We start from the raw sequence: 26217 nt of genomic DNA on the forward strand, positions 1-26217 counted from the left end.
CAAGGGCCGCTTCCATAATCCTCGCTTGCCTGCCTGTGAGAAGGAGAGTCTGGGGTGTGGGTGGGGATGTGCGTTCATGCGCTCCTGCTGGGGAAAAGGGAGTCTGGCTCTTAGACATTCTGCTTGGTTCCTGCAGGCACAGCTTTCCTGGCAGTGTTTCTGAGAGACAAGCATTACTAGAAACCCTGCTTGTTCTTCCCAGCGGTGTGCGGATGTTTGGGCTGAGTGGAGATGAGTATCAGTTTTTGTAGCTGGGCGTGCTTGTGAGGAAGAGCAAGTGAGAATCTTTTTCACTGTGAAGTACAGTCAGTCCGGGGCTTCCTCTTTCAAGTTCCTTGCTCCTTTTTCAGCCACAGTGACTGTAAGTTTGATTCTGAAGTAGTAAAATAAGTGCCCACATTCTTTGACATCACAACTACTTGGGCTTAAAGGCAAAAAGGTGACGGCTAGTTTTTACCTACGACATCCAATTTGAATTCAAGGCTACGAGACACTTGCCAGAAAAGGCTGCATCTCTGTCGAAATCTACAGATTCCGATTCAGCTGCTTCCCTCTAGAGACACTCACAGGATCCAACTGGGGTTCCCCATCTGAGTTGTGCTGCTGCTGAAGGGAGGAGTTGGGTGGAAACCCCCCTCCCAGAGCCCACCCCTTCCCCTGTCTGTCTGTCTGTCTCTCACCAGGCTCCTTCTCCCAGGCCACGTCCAGAGGCTTCTCCAGGCTGTCGTGCTCCACGCGGCACCGGAAGCGCTCCCTCTCCTCGGGGTCGATCTGGACACTGAGCAAGAGATAGTAGGTCCCGTCCGAGTTGGGGGCGACCAATCCTCGGAGGGTGCCCTCCTGCCAGACCTCCCCGTCCTTCACCCAGTTGGCCTCAATCTCCTTGGGGTAGAAGCCGTGGACTTGGCAAACGAGGGTCTCCAGGCCGTCATAGTCTGCCTTCCTGGTCACCTTCACCACCGGAGCCTCTGCAAAAAGGGCCGCATTGGGGTTAACAGAGAGTCATCCACAACGGGAGCCTGGAGGAATCCTGTATTTTTAAAGAGCAGAGGAGCAGGGGCCCAAGGGGCAACCTAGTCAGAATCTCCTCACATCGCCCGAAATTAAAAAGAACTTTGAATAAATGGGATTTCCTCAACCTCCCTTGGCATCTTCCCCAGTCAGTGTCTATGCTGGAACTGTTTGTAGATGTTTTACCCTTTGTTTGCCAAAGCAGACTCCTTTGGGATGGAGGGCTAGGTAAAAATTAAATTAATTTGTCATCTTGCAAAGCTCTAACACTACTCAAATATGACAACTTGTGGTTCCAAGATTGTCCCAGGGAGCTGTCTCTAGGCTGAGGGGCAAATTTCACCAGGTCCACAATGGCGGGATTCGTTGAAATCCTTCCAAGTTGCAAGTCATGAACTGATCCTGATTTCTCTCTTGAGGGGGAAGAAATGCTAGTTAGTATCAAAGAATGGATGCTCCTCGAGAACACGGACATCTTGGATCTGGAAGGTTTCAATAACGCTTTTGGTTGGCATGCATATCTTTGGTATGATAAAGCTAACAGTGCCTTTAAAAATCACATTGTCAGAAAAGCATTGTTTAATGTTTGGATAAGATATAAAGATCTATTGGAAAACAAAACCCCTAGATGGGTGTCACCAGTGGAGGCTAAAGCAGTGAAGAAACTCAATATGGAGGTCGGATGGCCGAAGTATTGGGAAATTTTAGAACAGGATGGAGATAAGTTCAAACTACAAAGTCAGGAGAAATTGAAGTATAAAGTAGAAAATTGGTTCCAATATCGCCAAATAATGGAATTTTTTAAACAGGACAGGAAAGTCGGTTTCCAGGTGGAAAAATCAAAATTAGAAACCGAACTGTTAGAACCCAATACTAAGAATCTATCTAGAATGTACAACTTGTTGTTGAAATGGAACACACAGGATGAAACAGTTAAATCGGCTATGATTAAGTGGGCTCAGGATGTTGGACATAACATTATGTCAGCTGACTGGGAATGGTTATGGAACACCGGTATAAAATTTACGGCATGTAATGCCTTAAAGGAAAACATTATGAAAATGGTATACAGGTGGTACATGACCCCAGTCAAGCTAGCAAAAATCTATCACTTGCCCGATAACAAATGTTGGAAGTGTAAAGAGACTGAAGGTACCTTTTATCACCTTTGGTGGACATGCCCGAAGATTAAGGCCTTCTGGGAAACGATCTATAATGAAATGAAAAAGGTACTTAAATGTACCTTCCCTAAAAAACCAGAGGCCTTTCTCTTGGGCATTGTCGGCCAACTGGTGACAAAGAAAGATAGAGCCTTTTTCATGTATGCCACAACAGCAGCAAGAATACTCATCGCAAAGTATTGGAAGACACAAGATTTACCCACTGTGGAAGAATGGCAGATGAAAGTGATGGACTATATGACACTGGCCGAGATGACAGGCAGAATCCGTGACCAACGAAAAGAGACGGTGGAAGAAGAGTGGAAAAAATTTAAAAGTTATCTTAAGGACTACTATAAACTTAATGAATGCTAAAATGTTGTGGTTTTCAGAAGCAAAAGGGTACAGGGATACAAGGTTAGACTATAAAAGAGGACTAAGATGATAAAGATTGGAAAGTAACAATTGGAAGTTGCTAGTTGAATTTTGGACATTGGGATGCAGAGAGGGGGGGTATGGGGAAGTCCAAGAAAAGAGGTTTATGAAAATATGTTTGAAACTATACGTGTATGTTTGTCATTTTTAGTGTTTGTCTGTTTTTCTTAAAAATTTTGTAAAACCAATAAAAATTTTATAAAAAAAAAAAAAAAGAAATGCTAGTTAGTGAGCAAAGCCAAGAGCCCTGGGAAAGACAGAGCTCCTTTCTAGTTCTCCCGCCTGCCCTGAAAGGGTCCCTTGAGGTTGGAAAGGGCCCATCTCCCTTCTCCACGGCAGCCTCCCCTGGAGTGGAAAGGGCAGACCAGGAGGCCCAGTAAGCCAGCAACTTACGCACATTTAACTTGTGCACATACAGCTTTACGCACTTGCCAAAAATATTCTAAAAACCGAAAAGAGGAGGCGGGCATTAGGGAAAGAAGGTCTTTGGCTACCCAATCACCCTTGAATCCAATGTGTTTTGACTATACACAATTTTGGCTTGAGGCACGATTCAAAGAATGTAACCCTTGTTCAAAAACTGGCTCCCTGGGTAGCTGTTGTCTGAAGGGGCTGTTCCAGGATCCCACCCACTTTGCAGCGCCTGGACTGGAAACTCAGGTCTGGGAGGGGATGTGACTCTGCTGGGGGGAGCAGGAAGGTAGGAAGTTCCAAGCCCTTTCCCCACAGAAACCCCAAACAAGACCTCCCCACCCCACCTGACCTCAGCAGAACCTCCGTCCCAAAGAGGATGATTCCCAGCCTCCTTTGCACGTTGTCACCCTTGTGGATTTTGGAGCCAAATCCTCAACCTCAACAAATATGCTCAGTGTCTCTGGGGTGAATTATCACCAGGCCCCATAGATGAATTTGCTCAGATCTCTCTAAGCACGGCTAATACGTATGTGTCAGTCCTCAAAAAGGGAGGGTGCTAGAATTATTTCATTTTAAATTTATGTTAATATGAGCAAAGCTAAGAGAGAGAGACAGGAAGAAAGCCAGTCAAAACACTTGATCATGTGACTGGCCCCTGTGCCAGATTCCTGAAGGCAGAAGAGTGGACTGTACCATTTCAAGGCACGGGGTTGGGGAAGATGACACTTCTGAATGTTCCCCATGGGAAAAAGTAAAATTCATCACAAATAAAAAATATTAGAAGGTAGAAGAGGGAATTTCCATACTCTCTCACCATGTGCAGGTTTTCTGCTTCTAGGCCAGTAGTGGCTAACCTACAGACTTAGTGAGGGGGCCACATTTTCTATTTTAAAAAAGGTTAATTAATTAATTTTTAAATACTTTTTAGCGGGGCCAACTAAAAAATTACGTGAAATGTAAAAGTGTCCCAATGCTGTTTTTCATCGTTTAGTTAAGATTTAAAAATACCAAAGGTAAATTATCCCACTCAGTAATCAGGATTACACATGATTTTTTAAATAAGTTCAGTGGTTTTATTAATAATTGTTAGTTTTCTGAAAATGTCCGTTCGGGCACTTTGATACACTAAGACATGGGGCACATTGATACGTATAAAAGTGCTCCGCTCGTGTACAATAGTGCCCCAATATACAAGTTTGCATGAAATCTCTAAACTAAGTTCCTACCTATGAAATTTGAAAAGAAAAAAAAAAACTGTTGTTGACTATGTGGCCAAAGTCATTTCTAATTATAATATGACTGATTATCAAGTGTCATATCTGAGGAAATATCCAGGATCTTGTATGTTTGTCTTCCCCAATGTAGAAGATAAGGCAAGCGTTGATTTCAAGGATGCTGTTTTGCCAAAACCAAATTTCTCAAAGGACACATCTCGAACATCATCTCTACACTTTTTCTTTTAACTTCAGTGGATATAATGTGCAATAAGCATTTTGTTTAAATTATAAGCATTTTGTTTAAATTATAAGCATTTTGTTTAAATTACTATTTTTTGACTACCTAATGTGAGATCTTATACTTTCTAAAGGGCTGATTATGATCTCTCACAATAAAAATTGTTTTTTTAATTAATTTTTTGTAAATAATTGCCATTCTCATGCACTGTATCAAAGTGCCCTGTAGGTGGAGCAGAATGATACAAAACCCATTTTTTTACTCAAGTCATTATATTCTCATTATCTTCTAACTTTAATGGTTCTTTTGATTGCTATTATAATATTAATTATAATTAATTTATGCCATGCATAAAGCAATATTTTTTAATCATTTGAATCATTTTGGTACATAAAATATGAGATTGAATTTTTCTGCATCAATCTGCCCCACTTTCCCCTACCCAAGTGTAAAGGCAAAAGGTTTTTCTGTATCCCGCCTCAAATCTGTCCATTTCAATTTTATTTTTTTACTTAATTTAAAATGCATTTTGCTTTCCTGGCCCCTTCCCTGCTGTTTCTTTCTTCCCCCTCCCCCCATTTGTCTTTTGCCATCCCTTATTCTAGCCAAAGGGGCATGGGGGGCTGTTTTTAAGCATCTCTCCCCCCCTCATACTCTGAAGTGACCCCCTTTCTCCTCCCAGAGGCCCAAACTTATTTCTGCCTCCCCCACCAAGAAACGTGTTTGCTGTTTGGTCCAAAAAGGAAGACTGTTGGGGGGGAGGGGGGCTCAGGGGGGCAGTTTCCCTACAAGCTCCCCACTGCCCCCCCTCTTACCTGTCCTCAGCAGAGTCTCCTTCCCATAGTCCAGGTGTCTCTGCAGCCACTCAATGCAAATCTCCTCCAGGTAGGCTTTCGTGTACTGGTTCAGGGCCAAGTCATGATCCCACTTCCTCTTGGTCACTTGGGCCTCCATCTCAGCTGCCGTCCAGGTGAGGGTCTCCTTGTCGAAGGCGATGAAGTCCCTCCCGTCGTAGCTGAACTGCCTATAGCCTCCTTTGCGCCCGTCTGAACTCAGCTCACAGCCAACCATCTCCTGATAGGTGTGGATCCCTGGAAGGACCAGAAGAGGCCCAGGAGGTCAAGGGGGGGGGTCAGAGAAGCCCCTTCCCCACAAAAGAGTCCAGGAAAAAGGATTTATTTCCCTCAGACTCAGGGAAAAGGCAGCAGTCAGAGGGGAGAAAAATCAACCAGCATTGTATCTTTCTGAAGGCTCATCCTTGTAACACGTTCACTGAGGGAAACACTACAATCCTGAGCCTATAAAGCCCCCCTTAAATTGCCCCCCCTCTCTCATCGCCTCACACTTTCTCCCCTGCCTTGCAGGGTTGGAGGTCACAGTCTGTCTGTCTATGCCCCCAGCTCTGCTCCTCTGGATCTTGCCCCTTTTGGAGAGACGCCTCAGCTGTCCCCAGTCCCAGTCCCAGAAAGGGGCAACATGGAAGAGGGACACCCACACATGGGGGGCCCTTTCAAGAGAGAAGGTCTCCTCTTCCCCTCCATCTCTCTCCCCCCAGCTTCTCAATATCAAGGACCTTTTCCCTAAAGGAGGAAAGTCATGGAAGGGCCTTTGGAAAAAGAAGGTTCCTCATAGTCTGGGAGGGAAAGGGAAGCCGCAAGGGGGGCTTGCCCCACTTCAAAATGGCCCCCCTTCTCAGCAGAAGCCAGGCTGCCCTTGTCAAAGATGGGGGGTCCCAGCATCCTCCTGCCCACCCCAGGGGGCTACCACCAAATCTTCAAAACAACAACAACATTTTAAAAAGTTATCCCCCATTATCCCCCCCAAATTTCATTTTAGTTCTGTTGTCTTCTGAATGAATCATTTTGTAGTCCCATAATCCTTAAATGGGACAGATCATTTTGATTCTCCCACTACATATTACATATATTTCTTTTTGCATATTTACTTGAAGGTAAGTCACACTGAGTGGGGTTGGACTTACTTCCAAGTAAACATGCAGAGGATCGAGCAGTTACAATCGTGAAATAAAATAAAGTAAAAAATGTTTGTGATCCTGGCTGCCCACACACTGGGACTAGCCCATTTCTGAACTCTCTTCTTGAGGGACTCTTTCCTGGCAGTCAGTTCCAAGGGGTGAGGCAGGTTTTAAAGAAGAGCAACCGCCAGATGTGGGGCCCCGTTCTCTGTCAGCCCCCCAGAAGGTGGAGTGAGCAGTCCAGACAACCTGATGGATTCTGAAAGGCTCGAAGGAGAAAGGGGGGCTGACAGCCGGCATCCCTGTGGGGGCCCCCATCTCCCTATGGAATATGGAATAGGGACACCATCCTTCCTTCCTGTCGTCTCCAGCACTGCAGACCCCGGCCGTCCCCCACCCCCAGTTCTCCAGGGCAGTGGGGAGGATGAGGAGGCAGAGGGAAGAAGTTTCATAGAAGGGAGAGACTCATAATGGAGGGGTGAAGGTCAGGATGACCAGTTGAGAGTCAGGCCAGAGCCAGGTTTAACCTCTAAAAGCCATTTCATAAATGCAAGCAGCTAAAAGTATTTTTCTCTCTCTTGCCTTGCAAACAGCAAGCATGCAAGCTTGTGGGTGCAGCTAGCTTGCCCCTGCAGGAAGTTTGCCAGTTGAGGTTAAGCCATTTCTGAGAAACGACCCCTGACAAAGGCAAGTAGCAGGATGTTTGCTGACCGCCAGGCTCCAGATATAACGCTTAGGTGTGAAGTTGCTAAACCACAAGGACATTTCTTGGAAGCGGGGGGTTCAGGGGCACTTCCTGGAACTAGTAAAGAGGTTAAGTAGATTATTAGCCAGTAGCGCCACCTAGTGGAATAGGCAACTTGGAACCGAAAGGCCACCACCAAATTTATTCATTGGTTGAGCTTTAATGAATATGTATCAATGACCATAGGAAATTGTCAATCATTGGCTAAAGGGATGCCAAGGGGCTGAACTATGCTTTGCAGAAAGGTATATAAGTTAACTGCCCCTAAGGAGGGGTGGGCATTCTTCATTTTCCTGAATGCACCCTATTTGCTTTTTGTCTGACAAAAATCCAAATAAAAACTTTTTCTTTAAGAAACTTTGCTGCCTGATTTTTACATTCCTGGTCTGAATACCGATGTCCCTTACATTTCTGGTGCCGTGACTCGGATCAGAAGGACTTTAAGTGTCCTCAGAGACCAGGAGGCAGCTCCCTTGCCCTCTGGGCAGAGACGGCGGAGGGCCAACGGACCTCCTGGCTTCCAAATCTCCAGCGTGGATAGTGGCATTAAGGAGAAGGGTTGACTCCTGACAACCACCCACGCTTTGGTATTAGGAAGGAGAGAAAGGGGGGCACAGGGTGGTTAGTATATGGTACAACGTCTGGCGAGAGAGGCATTTTGTGTATGTATGTGTGTTACCCCGGGGCATTCCCCTGGGGTCGTAGTAATAAGTATTCCTTGCGAAATGAATGTGTGAGTGTTTGGTGTGGGGACGCTGTACAGGGCCATACTGAAAATGGGAGGGGGGAGGCTCGAAAGGCTTGAAAGGTCCAGTAATTCCCCTTGAATGCATGTTAAACAACTTCAAGAAAGGATTCAGTGGAGACTATGGCATAGACCAGGGGGGACATCCTGACCAGATCCCCTATATAGACAACTGGCTGAAGGTGGTAGATGACAACCCCCCCCCCCTGGTTGAAGAAATGCAGGACTGAACATTGCAAAGTCACTCCTTCATGTCAGGTTTTGGAGAGGGAAGATGTCCAGAAGAAGTGCAGTGTTTATGGAGAAGAGGTTACAGAACAGTAAGCAGTTATTACTGCATTAACAGAGGAAAATAAAAGAAAAGAGCATGAAACAGGATGCTGCTATAGAATTAATGTAACAGGATCTTGAGCAGACAAATGAAGGACTTAATAGATTAAACACAAGTCATTTAGAAGAGAGGTCTCAACTAATTCAAGACCTCCAGAGGCATGGAAGAGAATTTGACAACCTCAGAGAGGTTTTAGCTGAGAAAGACAAAGAAATTTCTGCTATTATTTCAAATACAAATGTGTATTCTGAGCAGATTAATATTCTGAAATGGCAGATCAAGTGCAAAGAGTATGAAATGCAAGACAGGGAAATAGTGTTGTCTAAGGCTGAAAGGGAAGTCCAGTTACTGAAAGATCTACAAACCAAAGGTGTGAACAGTGGAGGCAGAAAGCTTTTCAGAACTTTCTGAACAGTTAAGTGCAATAAAATCAGAACTGGCTGAGGGGGGGGAAATAAATAAATAAATAAATGAAAACGCTAGTAAAACAAAAGAGAATGAAGAATTTGTTAGGCAAAACAAAGAGACTAGCCAAACAGTTAAAGATCTTCATTCTACAATCAATACTTGTGATGTTACTTAAAACAACAAACTCATGGAGTGTGAGTCACAAATTAAATTGCTTAAAGAACAAATAAGTAAATCAGCTAAAAATTGCAAGAAACAGAAATAGAATGTAAGGAGGAACAGACCATCTTAAATCCCAGGTCGATGAACATATCTCTGTAAAGGAGAAATTGAACAAGTTACTAAAATTAAAAGAAAAACAAAGAACAAAGTTTTGTGAATGAGCTGAAATCAGTGAAAGATTCACACAACCAGCTAACTTTACAAAATGCAAAAAAAGGATGAAGATTTAGCTAATTTATCCAGACAATTTGCTGAACATACTGACCATCTAGAAATTGTCAAAAAGTCACTGCAAGAAAAGGCAGAGATTGTGATATCCCTAAAAGACAAGCTTAAAGTTGTGGAGCAGCAGGCTTTTGCAGAATCCTGATCCCGAAACAGGCTTTGCCCAACCCATTGAGAAGTCTGCAGGCACAGTGGAAGCTTGTGAAACAGACGTGCCTGATGGTCTAGAGAGACCAAAGGGTCCTAGCCATTTTAAGGGCCAGCCTTGATTCTTGGCTGTTGCCAATACTCCAAGGGAGGAAGCCCTGGGTCGCATGGCAGGAACTGAAGACAGCATGTCAGGCCACAGTGGCAGCCAGACCAGAGGGGGCTGGGCTGTAGGACGCCCAGAAAGCCCAGAGGGGGCTAGAGGATGCCCAGAAAAAGTACCAAGCCCAGAGGGGGCTGAGGCTGTTTTGGGAAGCTGTTTCTACGCTTCAATAAATCTGTGTGATGGACTGTGGGCTGGAGAGCGGCTGAGAACTGGGAAGAGGAAGGCAGTTACAAGTTGTTCTTCAGGCAGCAGAGCACCCAGAAGTGGGGGTGCAAGCCAGGCAAACCAGGCAAGCCGTTCCAAGAGCTCTAAGAAAGCCAAAGTCTCCAAGAGTTGTTTGTGCTCTGAGGCGAAGTCCAACAGCAAAAGGCATTGCCCTGCAATTGGCAGCTGGATGCAAGGCTAACGTCCAGAAGTTGAGACGTTACTGGAAGCAGTATGGGGTCCCGAAGAGATTGCCGTGATGCACTGCAAAGGCCATGGGAGAGGCCGGGACATGGTCACTAGGAGCAACCGGAAGGCAGACAACGCAGCTCGTGAAGCAGTTTTGAAACCTCCACCAGCACTCAACGCAGCCCTCATCCCACAACTCACTCCAGACGATGTGGAACCACGCTACACACCGGAGGAGCAACAGTGGGCACGCCAGGAAGGAGCAACACTCCAGGAGGGATGGTTCCGTCTACCAGAAAACCGTGTTTTTGTGCCCCAACATCTGGCTACCGTGATTGTGAAGAATTACCACAAGTCCACTCATCTAGGGGGTCCAGCTGCCAGAGCACACCTTGGGAGACTTTTCTATATCACTAACCTTTCTCAACTAGTTGCTGCTATATCCCAGGGGTGTGTCCTGTGCGCCAAGAACACCCCCAGACAAGGCCACCTTCCCCCACCGGGTGTACAACACGTGGGCTTTACCCCTATGGAAAGCCTGATTGTGGACTTCACTGAATTGCCTCCAGCTAGGGGTATCAAATACCTGCTTGTGTTTGTCTTCACGCTGACGGGCTGGACAGAGGCGTACCCCACTAGGACAGAGAAGGCCCGTGAAGTGTCCAAGAAACTGTTACATGAACTCATACCCCGATTTGGCCTCCCCAGAAGTATTGGCAGTGACAATGGCCCTGCCTTCATTGATAAAGTTGTACAAGAAGTGTGCAAGGCGCTGCAGATAAACTGGAGGCTACACGCAGCCTACAGACCCCAGAGTTTGGGAAAACCTGAGTGTATGAATCGCACCTTGAAGACCCACTTGGCCAAGTTGACCCAGGAGACAGGACTACACTGGATAGATGTCCTGCCCATTGCCTTGTTTCGGATTCGGAGCGCTCCAACCAAGAGACTAAGACTATCACCCTTTGAACTTTTGTATGGCAGACCAACCCCTTTCGTCCGAGACATCCCTGCCAGTTTGGGGCGGGTGGGAGATCACATCACTCAGGAACAAGTGCAATTCCTGTCCCCGTGTGTGTTTGCTTCCCTTTCCAGGTACTACCTCGAGCCTACACTGTGCAGTCTCGCTGAGCCGGTCCACCAGTTCCAGCCGGGTGACAGCGTGGAAGCGCAACCCCCTCATCCCTAAGTGGCGAGGCCCGTATACCGTCCTCCTCTCCATCCCAACTGCGGTGAGAGTAGCTGACGTGATTCCCTGGGTGCATCACACGCGTCTGATCATCACCCCTGCGTCCGACGCCACCGGGAGTGCGTTGGGGCCACGGGCAACGTGATCCTGCGACTGATCATCACAAGGACTTTCACAAGGACTTTCCCCTTTTCTCTATTATGTTCTGTATTGATTTGCTCTATGTCCTATTGTCCTGACCCCACTGAGCCATACCAACCCTATTGGCCTGCGGACCTCTGCTATGACTGGTTCGTCTTGCCAGTGGTAAGAAATGGCGTGCTCATTGGTTATTGGGAACAGGGCTTTGATGAGGTTGCCGTATTGAAACATCCCACTACCCCACTGTGGCTTCTCTTCCACACCACTGTCCAGCGCACATGGGTACTGCTCCTACGGGAAGTTGCAGAGACGGTCGAAATCTATCGAGTTCTGGACCGCTCTTGCTGTTGTGGGGGGGTAACCAACTGTCACTCAGGGGGTAGAGCACTGTACCAACCCCATCTGGTAGACCAGGTCCTAATCTTAATCCAGGTGTTGCATGGGACGGAGCCTATCTTAATGCAAATATTGCAGGGGAGGGAGCCTGAACCAGGTGCGCATTGAAATTGCTGAACAAGTGCCGGTAAATCCTGCAGCCCCACCTGTGGTTGTCGTGGTGGCTCGAGAATCCCATAATCCCAGAAGAATACCTGGCCTGGTAACTCCACATCTAATACCCTTGAATGTGGTAGGGTATTCTTGTGGCTGCATAAGGGTTACCACCCCAGGCTTCAGCCTCCATAGGCCCTGGTCAGAGACCACGTAGGTGACCGCTACCCAGTAGGACCAGCCTTTGAACTTTACAGAGTCTATTGCCATCCCTATAGCTCCCGAGGCCTAACAGTGTATCAGTGCCAGGCGGCCACTTTTCCCTGTGTAGAGTGGGAATGTTTTGTGTGTAGACGCTGTTCACGCCTCAGTAGGGCCAGGAGTTAGAGGCCCACATGACCTGGCCTTCGTGGGCCCCCATCCCTTTGGCCTGTGGTATTACCCTTTTTGTGGTATTTCTGTGTTGGTGGTACAGTTCTTTGTTCTGGGCCACCGAACATTCCTCGAATCAGGATGTGGATCATACCCTGCCTCCTGATGGTTCTCACCTCTCAGATGGCCACCGGGTGGAGGGAGAACACCTTCCTGAACATGACCACGGCTGTGGCCAAGAGCCTGAACAGGTCTGAGTGCTGGGTATGCGTGCGAGGTCGAGATTCTGAACACCACCTACGTGGTTCCCCAGCACCATATTTGAAGACTTGACAGGGTCATAGAGGGAGGCCCGTGTATCCACAGGAGTGTACATTTCCTGGCTCTCTATGATATTGTACCTATAGGTCCATCAAGCGAAAATGGAGAACCGTGACCGGTCAGCATTTTCATGATGGAAAGGGGGGAATGGAGGGGTGAAGGTCAGGATGACCAGTTGAGAGTCAGGCCAGAGCCAGGTTTAACCTCTAAAAGCCATTTCATAAATGCAAGCAGCTAAAAGTATTTTTCTCTCTCTTGCCTTGCAAACAGCAAGCATGCAAGCTTGTGGGTGCAGCTAGCTTGCCCCTGCAGGAAGTTTGCCAGTTGAGGTTAAGCCATTTCTGAGAAACGACCCCTGACAAAGGCAAGTAGCAGGATGTTTGCTGACCGCCAGGCTCCAGATATAACGCTTAGGTGTGAAGTTGCTAAACCACAAGGACATTTCTTGGAAGCGGGGGGTTCAGGGGCACTTCCTGGAACTAGTAAAGAGGTTAAGTAGATTATAAGCCAGTAGCACCACCTAGTGGAATAGGCAACTTGGAACCGAAAGGCCACCACCAAATTTATTCATTGGTTGAGCTTTAATGAATATGTATCAATGACCATAGGAAATTGTCAATCATTGGCTAAAGGGATGCCAAGGGGCTGAACTATGCTTTGCAGAAAGGTATATAAGTTAACTGCCCCTAAGGAGGGGTGGGCATTCTTCATTTTCCTGAATGCACCCTATTTGCTTTTTGTCTGACAAAAATCCAAATAAAAACTTTTTCTTTAAGAAACTTTGCTGCCTGATTTTTACATTCCTGGTCTGAATACCGATGTCCCTTACAATGGCTGTGCCTATTCTGGGGTCATTATTGTATAGGCTGAATGTAAACTCTCTGGATTTTCCTGCAGTTAACGTCTTCAGATCAACTAATTCGCTTATTTCGCTCTTGTAGGTAGCATTTTAAGATTTTAATGTGATTTTCTCACCAGTGTTGTATCACTATCACCATCTTTCCCCCCATCATGCTATATTATTATTATTATTATTATTATTATTATTATTATTATTATTATTATTATTATTACAGTTTCTAAATGAAAGGCTGTGATATACAGTGGTACATCCAGTTTATTGCTGTGGAAAGAGGTGCCATGGATAAATTTTGACCTCTGCTACTTCAGTCACAACTGGTTTAAAGGGAAATATAGATTATTCTGCTCTCATTCAGACCACATAACTGTGAGATGTTCTTATATATGCTAATGCTTGTGACTTTTAAATCTGCTCTTCAATTCCAGTATCTGAAGCATTGATCTGGTGTTTTCACTTGGCAGGTGGCATCACCCGGCACCCGCTGAGACCCCAGACCCCTGGCAGGGCCCACGGGTGCTGAGGACCCCAGCCCTGTCTCCTCTAGGCCAGCCAGCAGGGTCAGCAGACAGCCATTTTGATTTCCCACAACAAAACCATGGAGAGAAGCTACGTCAGGCACCCCAAGACAGGATGGGAAATGGCAATGGTTGCTCCTGGCCATGCACAGAGTTCTGCTGCTCTTTGTTTTTCCGGGGAGCCTGAGGGAGCTCAGCAATGGAGGAGAGGCTGTCCCAGAGGATACCAGGTTGCTCTCACTTCTGATTTAGGCTTCCCCTTTCATCTCAGGAGCATTTGGCTTACAGCTGAATTGAGTTTGGGTATAGAATGCCTTGCATTACAGAAGCCTCTCTCAACAGAAATCCTGCTTTCCTGGGCTGGATTCAGCTAACACAGCTAGTCTAAAAACCAAGTCTTACTTACACAACTGGGGCTTTCTCCCCATCTCCTTCCCCACAAATCAGCTGGGGGGGGGGGGAGAAGCCCCAGAAAGGTGTGCAGGGGGAGGAGAAGGGAAATTGCTCCCTCTGGGAAGTAGAATTATTGTAACAGTGCTAGTTTGGAGTCCTCCCTCTAGAACTACTCAACATATTGAAGAAGAAGAAGAAGAATCTTCTACAAGACCATGTCCCAAGGTGATATAGTTCTTTTTATGCACTGAAACAATGGTTTGTGGTTGGCCTATGCAAACAACAAACCAAACCACAAACCCCACCAGCTGGTTTGGATATGGAGCTTTTGCTTGGAGGGAAGTTGCTCTGTCTCATTGCTTCTTCAGCATAAATTGCTTTCTCCCTCATTTTATGAATGAAGCTCACTCCCCTCCCGTTTCCTCAAGATGTTAAGTGGGATCAATCCCGATACACCTATACCTTCAACATTGTTTTTAAATAGAATCAGATAACATTTCCAGGGCTGTCCGTGGCACCTTTGAAGTGGCATCTCACTTGTTTGGGATTTTCTGAGTTAAGCAATTGCAAGAAATTATCTGCATCAGGAACCGAAGACGCCCCTTGGTGACATTTATGGGGCATTTTCCATGGATAGGTGCAGGGGCTCAGGAGGGACCCGATCCCCATTTTTAAAAGGGGGAGAAGCAGAATTCCCAGGAGCCCAAGAGGAAGCCTGCAAGGCAAGGCCAGGCCTGATCCCACGGCAAGAAAAGCAGACCTGCCCATTGCAGCGCTGGCTTGGTCTCAGCTGACCCCCTGGGTTTCTTCCTTGCAAGCCTGACAAGGCCAACGAAGGCCCCAGAGGGCTCTGGACACACTCAGGCTGACCCCTTGGGCAAGGCTCCTTCCACCTCCATTATTCTGTGTCCCAGGTGGGGAATCTCTTTTGGCTTCAGGGCCAGATCCTGATCAGGATTGCCCCCATGGGCCAAAGGGGGCAGGAGGCTGAAGCTGACATCTGTCAATCTCACCCACCTTTCTACCCCTCCACTGCAGTTATTGTTTGAAGTGCTGGGACACCTGTGGTGCTGTCAGGGGCAGGGCTAAAGTCCTGAAGCAGGGAGCCTGCTTATGTAGCGTGGAAGTATAGAAGCCTGGAAGGTAAGGGTGCAAAATCGTAGAGAGATCTCCCTCCTGACCCAGCAGAGGCTCCCACTTCTGAGGTTCTGCTCCAAAATTGCAATTGGAGGGGGGAGTCACTCAACTTTGGGGCTAGACACAAATGCCTCCTCCCACCCTTCCAGAATGCTGGCTCCTTTCACACAACTAACGTCTTAAAAGAATTTTGACATTTCAGAAGAAAGGTATAAAAACAAAAATGTGTGCCAAGAGGCTTTTGGCGGATGTCTACCAGATTTTACTAAGTTTAAATGATTCGTGTTGTAACAGTTCCAAGGCTGGATGAGGGAGGGGGGGGGAGTGTGGCAGAAATCGTCATAACTGGACAAAGGGGGTGAAAGGCCTTTCTAAAGGTCCAGCTATTCTTCACTAAGTGTAGACCGTTAAGAGAATAAAGTAAGTACTGGAGGAGTGGGAGCCGTGGGGGCTCTTGTCTACCCCCCCCCCCACTTCAGCTGCCCACCATGCCTATTATTTTAACCATGTATTTGCTACTCTGACCCCCAAAGCCCAGTCCATTTTGGGAGGGGCTTGGTGATGGTCAGAAGGGTCAGCCAATCAGCACCTCTGTCTGGGCAGCTGGCTTCTCCTTAGGCAGGACCAGAACTCAAGGCTTGCTTGTCTCAGCCTCAGGATCCCCATCCTTCTCTTCCCCTCCCAGAGGAAAATGAACTAGACAGATTTCCACCTCAGAAGGCCTAAGCCAAGCCTAGCATGGAAGGAAAGGCAGGCAGTGGAGACATTTCCTTGGTAGGATGTGCAGGTCCAGAGAGTGTCACACTGGGGGGGGGGTGTCTTTGCCCTCCAAGTCTCGTTCTCTGTCCCCCCACACCATCCCTGCCCCCCATAAAACCTTCATTAAGGGAAGGGGAGATGCCTCTGCCCTGATGGAGACTCCCACCCTCCATTTCCTTTCCTCCCAGCAGCCCCCGCCCTGCAATTCTGGCCCCTGGAGAAAACATTAGGGGGGGAGTGTGACTCTGTTTCTCTCCTGCCTTCCACTCACCTCCGCTCTGGTTGTAGCGATTCATTGCAATTTCCAGGTTCCCCCTGAACACCAGCTCAGTGCCCTGCATGTTCTGAGTCTCCGTGTTCCAGTACTGAGGATCCTCCTTTTCCACCTTCCTTATCCAGGGGACGCGAGGCAGCATCTCCTTGGTGTCACTGTCATACTGATCAATTTGCTGGTCATCCACGTACCCCACAGTAATGAACTGGGGCAGCCCCTGGCCAGGCTCAGACACGGCTGTGTAGAAGTAGCGCAGGGAGTGAGAAGTGGAGCCTGGAAAGGAGAAAAAAAGGGGGCAGAGAGTTAGGGGTCCTGCAGATGAAGGCGGCAGCCTAATCCTGCTGTATCGCAGGCATCAGCCCTAAATTAGGAGATCCATGGACTATATGGAACTTGCCGAACTGACTGGGAGACTCCGAGACCAGAGAGATGAGACGGTGGAAGACGATTGGAAGAAGTTTAAAGAATATTTGAAAAAATATGCTAATGGAAGTGGATATAGGCTGCAGGGTTAGAAGTAGAACATAGTGTCTTTTAAAATAGTATTACTTGTAAGGGATAAAATGTGAAGATTTTTATGGTAAAAGTAAGTGTGATTAAAAAAATGGTTAAAAATTATGATATATGTAAACTGTTAAAGATGAGGTAAAATGAAAATCAGATACAGGGGACTTGGGGAAGCTCACCTAACAATGTTTAGGGGAAAAAAGGATAAGACAAGAGTTTGTTTGTATTTTCTGTTTTTCTGTTTCTGTTGTTAAGTTGTGTTATAAAATGAATAAAAAAAAAAGGAAAATAAATAAATAAATTAGGAGATCCAAAGTTTATCAGGCTTTGGGGGAGTTTGTCCTACCAAGCCAGGATTATAAACTGTGGTTTGAAATTAGCATGATCAGACACACTATAGGTAAAACTAACTACAGTTTATCTCAGTTCAGACCTAACACAATGTTAGTTGAAAGTGAAAACACATGCTTCCAATCGCCTCCTTGTAGCCACATGCAAAGAGAGGAGGGGGATGCATGAACCCACAGCTTAGTGTGTTATGTCCAAATGCAGCTAGTGTTTCAATACATAGCCTGTCCAGAGGTGGTGGGCTTGCTGAGCATTCTTGTCTTTTGGCCTGTGCTTGCATCTCTCATAAATTATGTTACGTCAACTTGACTTCTTTTTACCTTTCCTCATTGCCAATAATCAAGATTCTACTGAAAGAATGAGGCTGACAATCTTGCTGAAGGATGGAACTGAAGGGAATTCAGCTCGACATCCCGTATATGAACCAACTCCGTGTGTGATGAAGAATACAGTGGTGCCCTGCAAGACGAATGCCTCGCAAGACGAAAAACCCGCTAGACGAAAGGGTTTTCCGTTTTTTGATGCGCTTCGCAAGACGAATTTCCCTATGGGCTTGCTTCGCTAGACGAAAAAGTCTTGCGAGTCTTGCGATTTTTTTCGCTCCCCCCTTTTTCTAAGCCGCTAATAGCCTTTTAGCCGCTAAGCCTTTAATAGCCGCTAAACCGCTAATAGCGCTAATCCACTAATAGGGTTGCTTCGCAAGACGAAAAAACTGCTAGACGAAGAGACTCGCGGAACGGATTAATTTCGTCTTGCGAGGCACCACTGTAAGTCAATTGTATGTCAGGGAGAAAAAGAGTAAAGAGACTCGATTCCGACATCTATGAATCAGGAGCTCATAAGAGACCCTTGTATGTAGTCTCATCTATAAAATAAATGGATCAACTTCAAAAAACAAACAAACAAACATTAGCCCATGGAGCAGAGGGCGAGAAAAAGCTCTGCCAGGCAGCACTAAATCTCTGCATGTCTCTGCTGAGGCTCCGTGTGGGGAGACAGAGGCCAGCCCCCCCCCTTTGCCAAGGGGGCAGGAATTGCCCCCCACTTGCAAGCGCCAGGCTGATGAGAGCTCCCACAACATGGTCTGAAGGCTCAGGATGCAGGCACCGAACGGAAGCTAAGCAGGCTCAGGTCTGGAAGTGGATGGAGGGGAGACCAGACTAAGCAAAATCCATATATTGGGAGAACAGGAAGCTGCCTCCTCCTGGGTCAGAACACCGGTCCAGGTAGCTCAGAGTTGTCTGCCCTGACTGGGATGGCTCATATCTGCAGAAACGGGCCTAGGGAAGCCACTCCATGGAGCCGCCCCACCATCTGACCTTCTGGAGCCATGCACTGAACAGGTCTGATCTGGGTCTTGCTTTCTGGGCTCTGGGAGGCTTTGGCAAGATCTCCTGGGAACTCAGGAGAGCCCCACAAGATCCTATGAGAACCAGCCCTATGCAAGGCAGAGGGCTGCAAAGCTCTTTCAGTACTGGGAAACCTTGCAGAAAAAGAGCTCTCTGCCTTCTGCATATATAATTGGTGTGATTCCAGCATACAGCTGAAGTCCTTCAAGTTAAATGCATTCCAGTTTCCTGCACTTTCCACCCGTTTTCCAGGGACAGATGTCAAGTTAATTGGCCTTTAATTTCCAAGATCCTTCCTGGATCCCTTTTTTGATAATCGGTGTTTCAATGGTTCAGTGTTGCAATCTTTCAATGGTCTGAGCTGCCACCTACAGAGCGGGTTCCCCACAGGGGCAGGAGGGCAAATGCAACTTTGGGGTCAGGTCTCAACATGTGGCCCCACATCCCCTTTCCCCCCACCTGCCCCTTCACGAGATCGAACACAGGAAGGGGGACAGAGCTCTGGCCACCAGGGGGCCTAATGAGTCTCCACAGCAGATCCCCATCAGAAGCAATTAACTTTTGTTGACGTCCATCATCAGATTCTGCTGTTTCTGCTCACTCCCCACACTCCTTAACCCTCTTCCCAAGTCACAGTCAATGTGTACTAAGGGGGCTGTGTGCCTCCTTTGCGCAGGAGGAAAATGCCAAAGCTCCATGGTACTTCTCTAGGGCCACCGTTGTGCAGGGTACAGAGAGGGCCCCCCAAGACAGCTGCAGCCCCTTAATTCCCACCCTGGGCTCCTTTGGGAGGAAGGTGGGGATATAAACTCAATTTTAAAAGATGACTCTGTCAGTACCAAGAAAGGCCTCACAGATTTGGGTGTAAAGACGAGGCCTTCCTTCCAACACCTGTCCCATTCTCTGCCTAGAGATTATCCAAGACCCACAGAAACAGCTCACAAAGACTTGGGGAGGGAGGGAGCTGATCATAAAATCTGTGTGGGGCATTTCCCTGGCGGAAGGTAGAGGGGCACAGTGCTAAAAGGGGAAGAGGGGGCTATTCCTGTTTTGCCTCAGGTAGCAGAAATGGGACGTATAATTATTATTATATATTGAATTTATATACCGCCCTATCTTCTTCTTCTTCTAAAGCTCACCAAAACTGGATGTCAATGAAGACTTTAAAGAAAATACCGCCCTATACCTGGAGGTCTCAGGGCGGCTGACAGAACAAAATCAGAATACAAAACCACAAAATATACAATAATAAAAAAGCCAACCCCCCCCAAAAAAACCCCACACTTTTAAAAGGATATCAATCAAAGGCCTGGTTAAAAGGGAATGTTTTTGCCTGACTTAGTCCAACAGGTGTATAATGAAGGTGCCAGGCAAACTTCCCTGGGGAAGTAAGAGCTGTTTGACAGTGGAATCTGCTGCCCAGGAGTGTGGTGGAGTCTCCTTCTCTGGAGGTCTTTAAGCAGAGGCTTGACAACCATATGTCAGGAGTGCTCTGATGGTGTTTCCTGCTTGGCAGGGGGTTGGACTCGATGGCCCTTGTGGTCTCTTCCAACTCTAGGATTCTATGATTCTATGAGAGCCTTCCAGATGGGGAGCCACTGCAGAGAAGGCCCTGTTCTCACATTGCTGTCACCCTCCGCCCTCCAGAGGAGGCAGCAGAGGAATGAGGGTCTCAGAAGATGATCTCAGAGTCCGGGTAGATTCATAGAGAAAGAGGTGGTCCTTGAGGACCCTGTGAAAATTGTGTCGAATGCACTTTGGACAACTTCACCCTCAAGGAGGAAGAAGCCTGTTTTAATTTGGCCAGTGACTCATCTCAAAACAACTAGGAAACTAAATTAAAAACCATAGACAGGACTCTGAGGGTCCAACCCCCCTGCGATGCTGGCATCTCAACTGCAGCATCCATGGCACATGGCCATACAACCTCTGCTAACAAATCTCCAAGGAAGGAGAATCTTCCACCTTCTGAGGGAGATCCACTGTGGAAAACAAAGTTCAAGGAAGCGAAAACCTGCAAGATGAGTTTGCTTGAATTACATACGCCGTGATGGTCGGTTTGGTTTCCTTTCAGGCAAGATCAAATGGGATCCACTTCCAAGGCCAGCCCTCCCAGGGCAGGGGCTCCCCCCACTTCAAACCACAAGAGCTCAGAGCAAGGCTGCCTCTGGTTGTGGCATCTGGCTAAGCAACACAGGCAGTTCTGCTCAGTGGTCGGGAGACAAAGAGCCACCACCCTTTGGCCAGCCCTGTAGCACAGTGAGGGGGCAGCCCCCCATATCAAGAGGGTTCAAGAGAGAAATAACAGGTCTTACTCTTTAGTTCTTAAAGCTTTTAAGTTACATTGAGAATTTTTATGCAACAAGCAACTTTTAAACTAAAGACAGTATTATATTCACACCATTTTCCATTAGAGAACCACAATAATTATTTACAATAAAGATTCAAGTAGGTAGCCCTGTTGGTCTGACGCAGTTGAAATAAAAAAAAAATGTCCAGTTGAAGGGGTACAGTTAGGGTTACCCCAGAAAGCCCTAAAAACTGTTTGTGAATCTCCCCCCCCCCCAGCCAGGCCTCGGAGTACGCATTTTAAAAACTGCATTTTCCTCTAAGACAAAAAGCATGAGCTAAGCAGTCCTCTCTGTAACAAAAACGCTGTAACAACTCAGAGCTGAGAACAGTAAAGCTTTCGCTTCCCAGATCCAACCTAACCTTGTCCTGGTACATTGATTTGCAACATACTTCCGGGAACAGAGCCAGAGAACGAAAAGCAACATTTCTATGTAAGAATCTGTGAAGGGGGAGAGAAAAAAAAGGGGTTTGAAAAAAGGATAAAACCTGCTTGTAAAATGTTTTCGGCGCGGCCTGTCTTTTGTGAACTGAATCACACAGGTGCCTTCTGCCCCCCCCCCCCGGATGGCAGAATAAAACGCTCTTTCTCTGGATTAACCCCCTGGTGTTGTTTTGTCTCTGCTCGGGTGCAACAATTATTCCGACCCATGGATTAATAAGGCTATACAGTAGCACCTTAGAGACCAGCTAAGTTTGTTCTGGGTATAAGCTTTTGTGTGCATGCACACTTCTTCAGATACACAGTGTGCAAAACGTAGTGAAAGGGGCAGTACAGAAATGGCACAGAGGAGCCCCCTGCGTAATTTACAAAATCTACATTTTTGACAGGCAACAGGAAGGGTTTTTTGGGGGGGAGTTACAATTGTAAAGCAGGAGAGCCTGATTATGAATGTGGCTGTGAAAGGGAACTCCTGAGCAAAACAACACTGGGAATTGCGGGTGGGGACCCCTTTTTCAGACACACACCCCCGCAATGAAGTCAGCTCTACACCCGTCCAGCTCCCACCCCCAGGCTGGTCTCCAGAGTGTTTAGCTGAGTTTTCAGAGCGGCTGAGGGTTAGAGGGTTAGAAGAGGGAAGGTAAAAAATAGAAAAGGAAGGACCTGTACTCTGTCTGTCTGTCTCTGTCTCACACACACCCACACACACACACACAAACCAGAGTCAACACGAAGCTGCGGGGGGGGGGGGACGACAGGCGAGTCACTCCCCCCCCCCATTAATCCTGCCAACACCTTCAAGCTTTGTTTAATTCTTTGATTGAGCTTACGAGCCCAGGAGTGAAGCGGCCCCTGCCCCGGGCGGAATACAAAACAAGCCAAGTCTGGGAAACAGATGTTTGGGAAGGGATCCGGCTCCACTTCGGACAAAAAACTCCCCGATCGCCCCTTTCAGTGCCCACGAAATGCAATTCACAAAGTCTCATGTGTCCAGTCCCCCCCCCCCGCCCCAAAGCTGAGTGGAAATGATTTTCTCCCCCCGCCCCAGAGCAGAGTCCTTACCTGCGCAGTCCAGGAGCAGCAGCAGGTGGGCAGCCGTCCACAGGATCAGGGGGGGGCAGCGGAGGAGGAGGACCCCCATCTCCCCCCAAAACGAAGCTCCCCTTTCCTCCTCCCTCCGACTCTGAGACCCGCTCTCTGCCCCGCCTGCGGAACCAGGGATTGGGCGAGGGGAAAATATTTCGCCAATCAGAAATCGGAGCGCAGATGGCGGCACCGGTCGCCAGGCAGAACCCGAGGCGCAAGTTTGGGAGCGAGGCTGGAGAGGGAAAGAAAAATGATTGCAGCACCTCGCCGGGAATCGCCGCCTCCCTCCCTCCCTCCCTCCCTCTGCCCCCCCGGCAGCTCTTCCTGTCCTGCCCTGCAGGGAGGGCGGAGGGGGGTTGCCAGGGCAGGACCCCAGGTTCAGTCCCCGCATCTCCAGGGGGGTCTGGGAATGCCCCCCCTCTGAAACTGGGGAGAGGGGCTGTGAGATCCCTAGCGAGGTGGACTCGTGGGCTGAGTCAGTGCAAGGCAGCCTCCTGGGTCCTGTTTTTAAGAAGCCCTTGCATGGCTTCAAAGATGGCTCCCTTCTTCCTCCACTGTCAGAGGCAGTAAATGCATTAGCGTCCCACTCGCTGGGTGTCCCTCTTCCGTCCTCCTTGCATGCTTCCTTACTGGGGCATCTGGGTGGCCACTGGGAGACCGCCATACTGCACTCGATGGGCCCCTTTGGGGTGATCCAGCAGCCCGGCTTTTCTCCTGTGTCCCTCCATCTAGTGGCAGGGGGTTCCAGCGGTTAACTGTGTGCCTTGTAAAGAAATGCTCAGGTTTGCAACTAGAGCTGAAACTCAGGGTTGAAGTCAAAACAGAGAGAGAGAGCCCGTGCGTATGACCACACAGAGAAGTAGGTGCTGGGAGGCTGACAAACACGTTTGCTATCAGCACAGGGTCAAGCCAGAGCCCACCAGTTTGCCACAATTTCCTTTCTCCATGTGCTTTTTAAAGGGGCATTTTATATCTCCACGTATCTCTGCTTCCTTCTCTCATTTACTGGCCCCAACATGAGTTTCTCTCCCCCTGCCTGGGACCCTCTTAATCCTGCAGGCCCAGGGGAGTTGGGGGTCAGGGAGGCCCCCTTTGCACAGCCAGCAAGACCCAGCGGCTGCCAAGCCTCTTCTGGAAGGCCCTGAGCCCAGGCTGGACGCTTGGCCCAGAGAGTGCTTGGCCCACATCCCACTGCCAGAAGCCTGAACGTTGAAACCTGAGCTAAGCATGGGACACACACAGAAGCCGCTGCCTTTTCCAAGAAATCAGGAGAGAGAGAAGTAATGGCCGCTCCTTGCCCAGGTACAAGGAAGCTTTGGATTTAAGGGGGGGGGGGCTGTGAAGTCGGAAGGTGAAGAATTATTTGGGAATTCTTCTTTTCCCAAGCTCTATCATCCTCATTTCCCCTTCTATAACGCCAAAATATTATTGTGAGTTTATGGGGTAAGGTTAGTCTGCAGGATGCCTGAGTCCCTTCTAATTCCTGGATCCAGCCAAGGTTGAAATCTAATGGAGGGCTCCATAGTTGAACTATCTTGGTGAGATGATGGCCATAGATGTCACCTAAGCACCCTCACTAGTATAACCAAAGAAGCCCCTGTGAAGAAGGAGGCTGGCTGTTTTGAGGGGGGCTCTCCTGGACCCACTTTTGAGACTCAATGGGCTCAGTCACCTCAGGGACGTCTTATGCTTCACTTTTCACCTGCTCCATCCAGTTTTTCTGGACAGGGATAGTCTGCCCACAAGGATCCATGCTCTGCTCACCTCCTGACAGGATTATTGCAATATATGTTGTTTTTCCCAATACAGTAGGGATGCTTCAGCTGCTACAAGATAAACCTGAGAGGATTTTCACTGTCACAGCTCATTTGACCAAATCTCACCAGGGCCAAAAGACCCTCTGCCTGTTTGTCTGGTTCTGAGTTCAATTCAAAGGGCTAGTATTACTTTAGAAAGTCCTCAGTGGCTTGAGGCTCCTTCTGCTCCCCTAGTTAGGTAGTGGGTTGACATAGCAGCCGGCACAGCGATTTCTTCAAGTAGCTCTTTATTAAGGTAAGCTGGAATAGAACTGACTGCGAACAGCTCAGCCGGCCTGTATTTATAGGCAGCCGGCTGTCAACATTGTAACCACAACAGCCCAGAGTTCCCGCCTAAAATAACTGCCGCGGACCTGAGTGAAAACTATCTACAGACCTGAGTGAAAACTATATACAGTATCCCCCTGTTGGCCCAGGGTGAAACTACACTACATAACACCCCTCCCCACCGAGATAAGGCGTTAGTTACAATCGTAATGGTTTCCTTATATACAGCACTACGCGTAATGGTTCAATTAGGCACAAAAGCATATCGGTTACATTTCCCATACTTAGACCAACAGTGATACCTGTCCAACAACATAGTCCTTTAAATAAGTTGGGCGCTTGGAAACTCTGCCAGACCGCCGGGGACTGGTAGCCAAGTCCGGAGGGCCACACAGTTCTCGCTGAGGCTGTGGTGCGACCCTAGGTGGCGTTGGAACCAACTCCCCTGGATCCGCTGCTGTGGGTGGAGCCTCCGCAAGTGGAGTGGTCTGAGTCTGTTCTGAGACGGCTTGGTTCGGCTCCACGCTGGCAGTTTGCGAGGGAGGTGTAGGTGGGGCCTCGCCATCTGTACATGTCTCTTCTGGAGCCGCAAGCGCAGTTGGGGGCACCTCGGTAGTGTCCAAGTCGCCAACCCTGCGCCTAAGCTGGTCTATGTGCCGTCGCCACAAACGTCCGTCTTCGAGTGCCACCTGGTACGAGCGAGGTCCAGTGACTCCCACTACTGTGGCTGGCACCCAAGGGATGTCCCCCACATAGTTCCGGGCAAAGACCTGGTTTCCTGGGACAAATGACCGTGGTGCGTTGGCACAGCCTGGGGGTTCAGCCACGGCAAAGTCTGGGTGTAGCCGGTCGAGCGGTGACCTGAGGCGGCGGCCCATAAGCAGTTCAGCAGGACTCCTCCCTGTGGCCGCATGAGGGGTGATGTGTTGCACGAACAAGTATTCGGCGACCCGCTCATGCCAGTCTCCCCGGTCCAGGCGCGCCAGTGCCTCTTTTGTCGAGCGCACCATTCTTTCCGCTTGCCCGTTGCTGGATGGATGAAAAGGTGCCGTTAGGGCATGGCGGATGCCCAGTCCCAAAAGATACCACTCAAACGTGCCTGACGTGAATTGCGGTCCGTTGTCAGAGACAAGGACATCAGGACACCCATGCGTTGCAAACAGGCCTCGCAGCACCCGGATGACAGCTTCGGTAGTGGTGGAGGGCATCAGGGCGACCTCCAGCCATTTGGAATAGGCGTCCACCACTACCATAAAGGTCCGGCCGTGAAAGGGGCCAGCCAGATCGATGTGCACCCTCGACCAGGGTGTCTTTGGCGTCTCCCAGGTGTGTCCCTTAGCTGCCGGTGGTGCAGGCCTTGACTCTTGGCACACTTGACAGGCGGACACCCAGGCAGTGATGGCATCGTCCATATTAGGCCACCAGACGTAACACCGAGCCAACACCTTCATTTTGACAATTCCCGGGTGGCCAACGTGCAGAGCCTCCAGGACGCGCTGACGGAGTCCCTGGGGAATCACGACGCGGTCTCCCCACAGCAGACAGCCGCGATGAGCTGAGAGTTCATGTTGTCTGGTTGCGAAGGGCTGGAACTCCGATGCAAAAGGCCCTTGTGGCCACCCCCTCCACACCCAGTTGAGCACCCGGCTGATGGTGCGATCCTGGGCAGACGCGGAGGCCACAGTGGCAGCCGATACAGGCGCTGCCGGAAGATCCTCAATCAGAAGGAGCGATGAAGCTGGAGCCGGGTCTTCCACAAATGCTGGAA

The 26217-nt window shown here is 48.5% G+C and overlaps 2 protein-coding genes and 1 long non-coding RNA gene across 5 annotated transcripts in view; 1 reads left to right on the forward strand and 2 right to left on the reverse strand.

Annotated features, from left to right (window-relative positions):
* Nucleotides 1-26217, forward strand: part of LOC310702041 — a 257327-nt gene that overhangs the window by 38110 nt on the left and 193000 nt on the right. The gene's annotated exons all lie outside the window — the stretch shown is intronic.
* Nucleotides 1-26217, reverse strand: part of LOC310701705 (H-2 class I histocompatibility antigen, Q9 alpha chain-like) — a gene marked incomplete at its 5' end in the record, with an annotated part of 167789 nt that overhangs the window by 15930 nt on the left and 125642 nt on the right. The gene's annotated exons all lie outside the window — the stretch shown is intronic.
* LOC310701765 (major histocompatibility complex class I-related gene protein-like) overlaps nucleotides 1-26217 on the reverse strand; it is a 66539-nt gene that overhangs the window by 2871 nt on the left and 37451 nt on the right. Inside the window, exons 1-4 of one of the 2 annotated variants that reach the window (XM_083493113.1) lie at nucleotides 22342-22496; nucleotides 16282-16557; nucleotides 5291-5566; nucleotides 681-968 (exon numbers count right to left, since the gene is read on the reverse strand). In XM_083493113.1, the coding sequence (XP_083349239.1) occupies nucleotides 681-968; nucleotides 5291-5566; nucleotides 16282-16557; nucleotides 22342-22420 (919 nt within the window). In that variant the 5' untranslated portion in view covers nucleotides 22421-22496. Of the gene's footprint in view, nucleotides 1-680; nucleotides 969-5290; nucleotides 5567-16281; nucleotides 16558-22341; nucleotides 22497-26217 lie in introns of those variants that run through there. The other variant, XM_083493114.1, reaches the window with a different exon arrangement.

This window comes from Podarcis liolepis (assembly GCF_965112155.1).
Source record: "Podarcis liolepis genome assembly, chromosome: 2".
In the NCBI taxonomy this organism is placed as follows: Eukaryota; Metazoa; Chordata; class Lepidosauria; order Squamata; family Lacertidae; genus Podarcis; species Podarcis liolepis.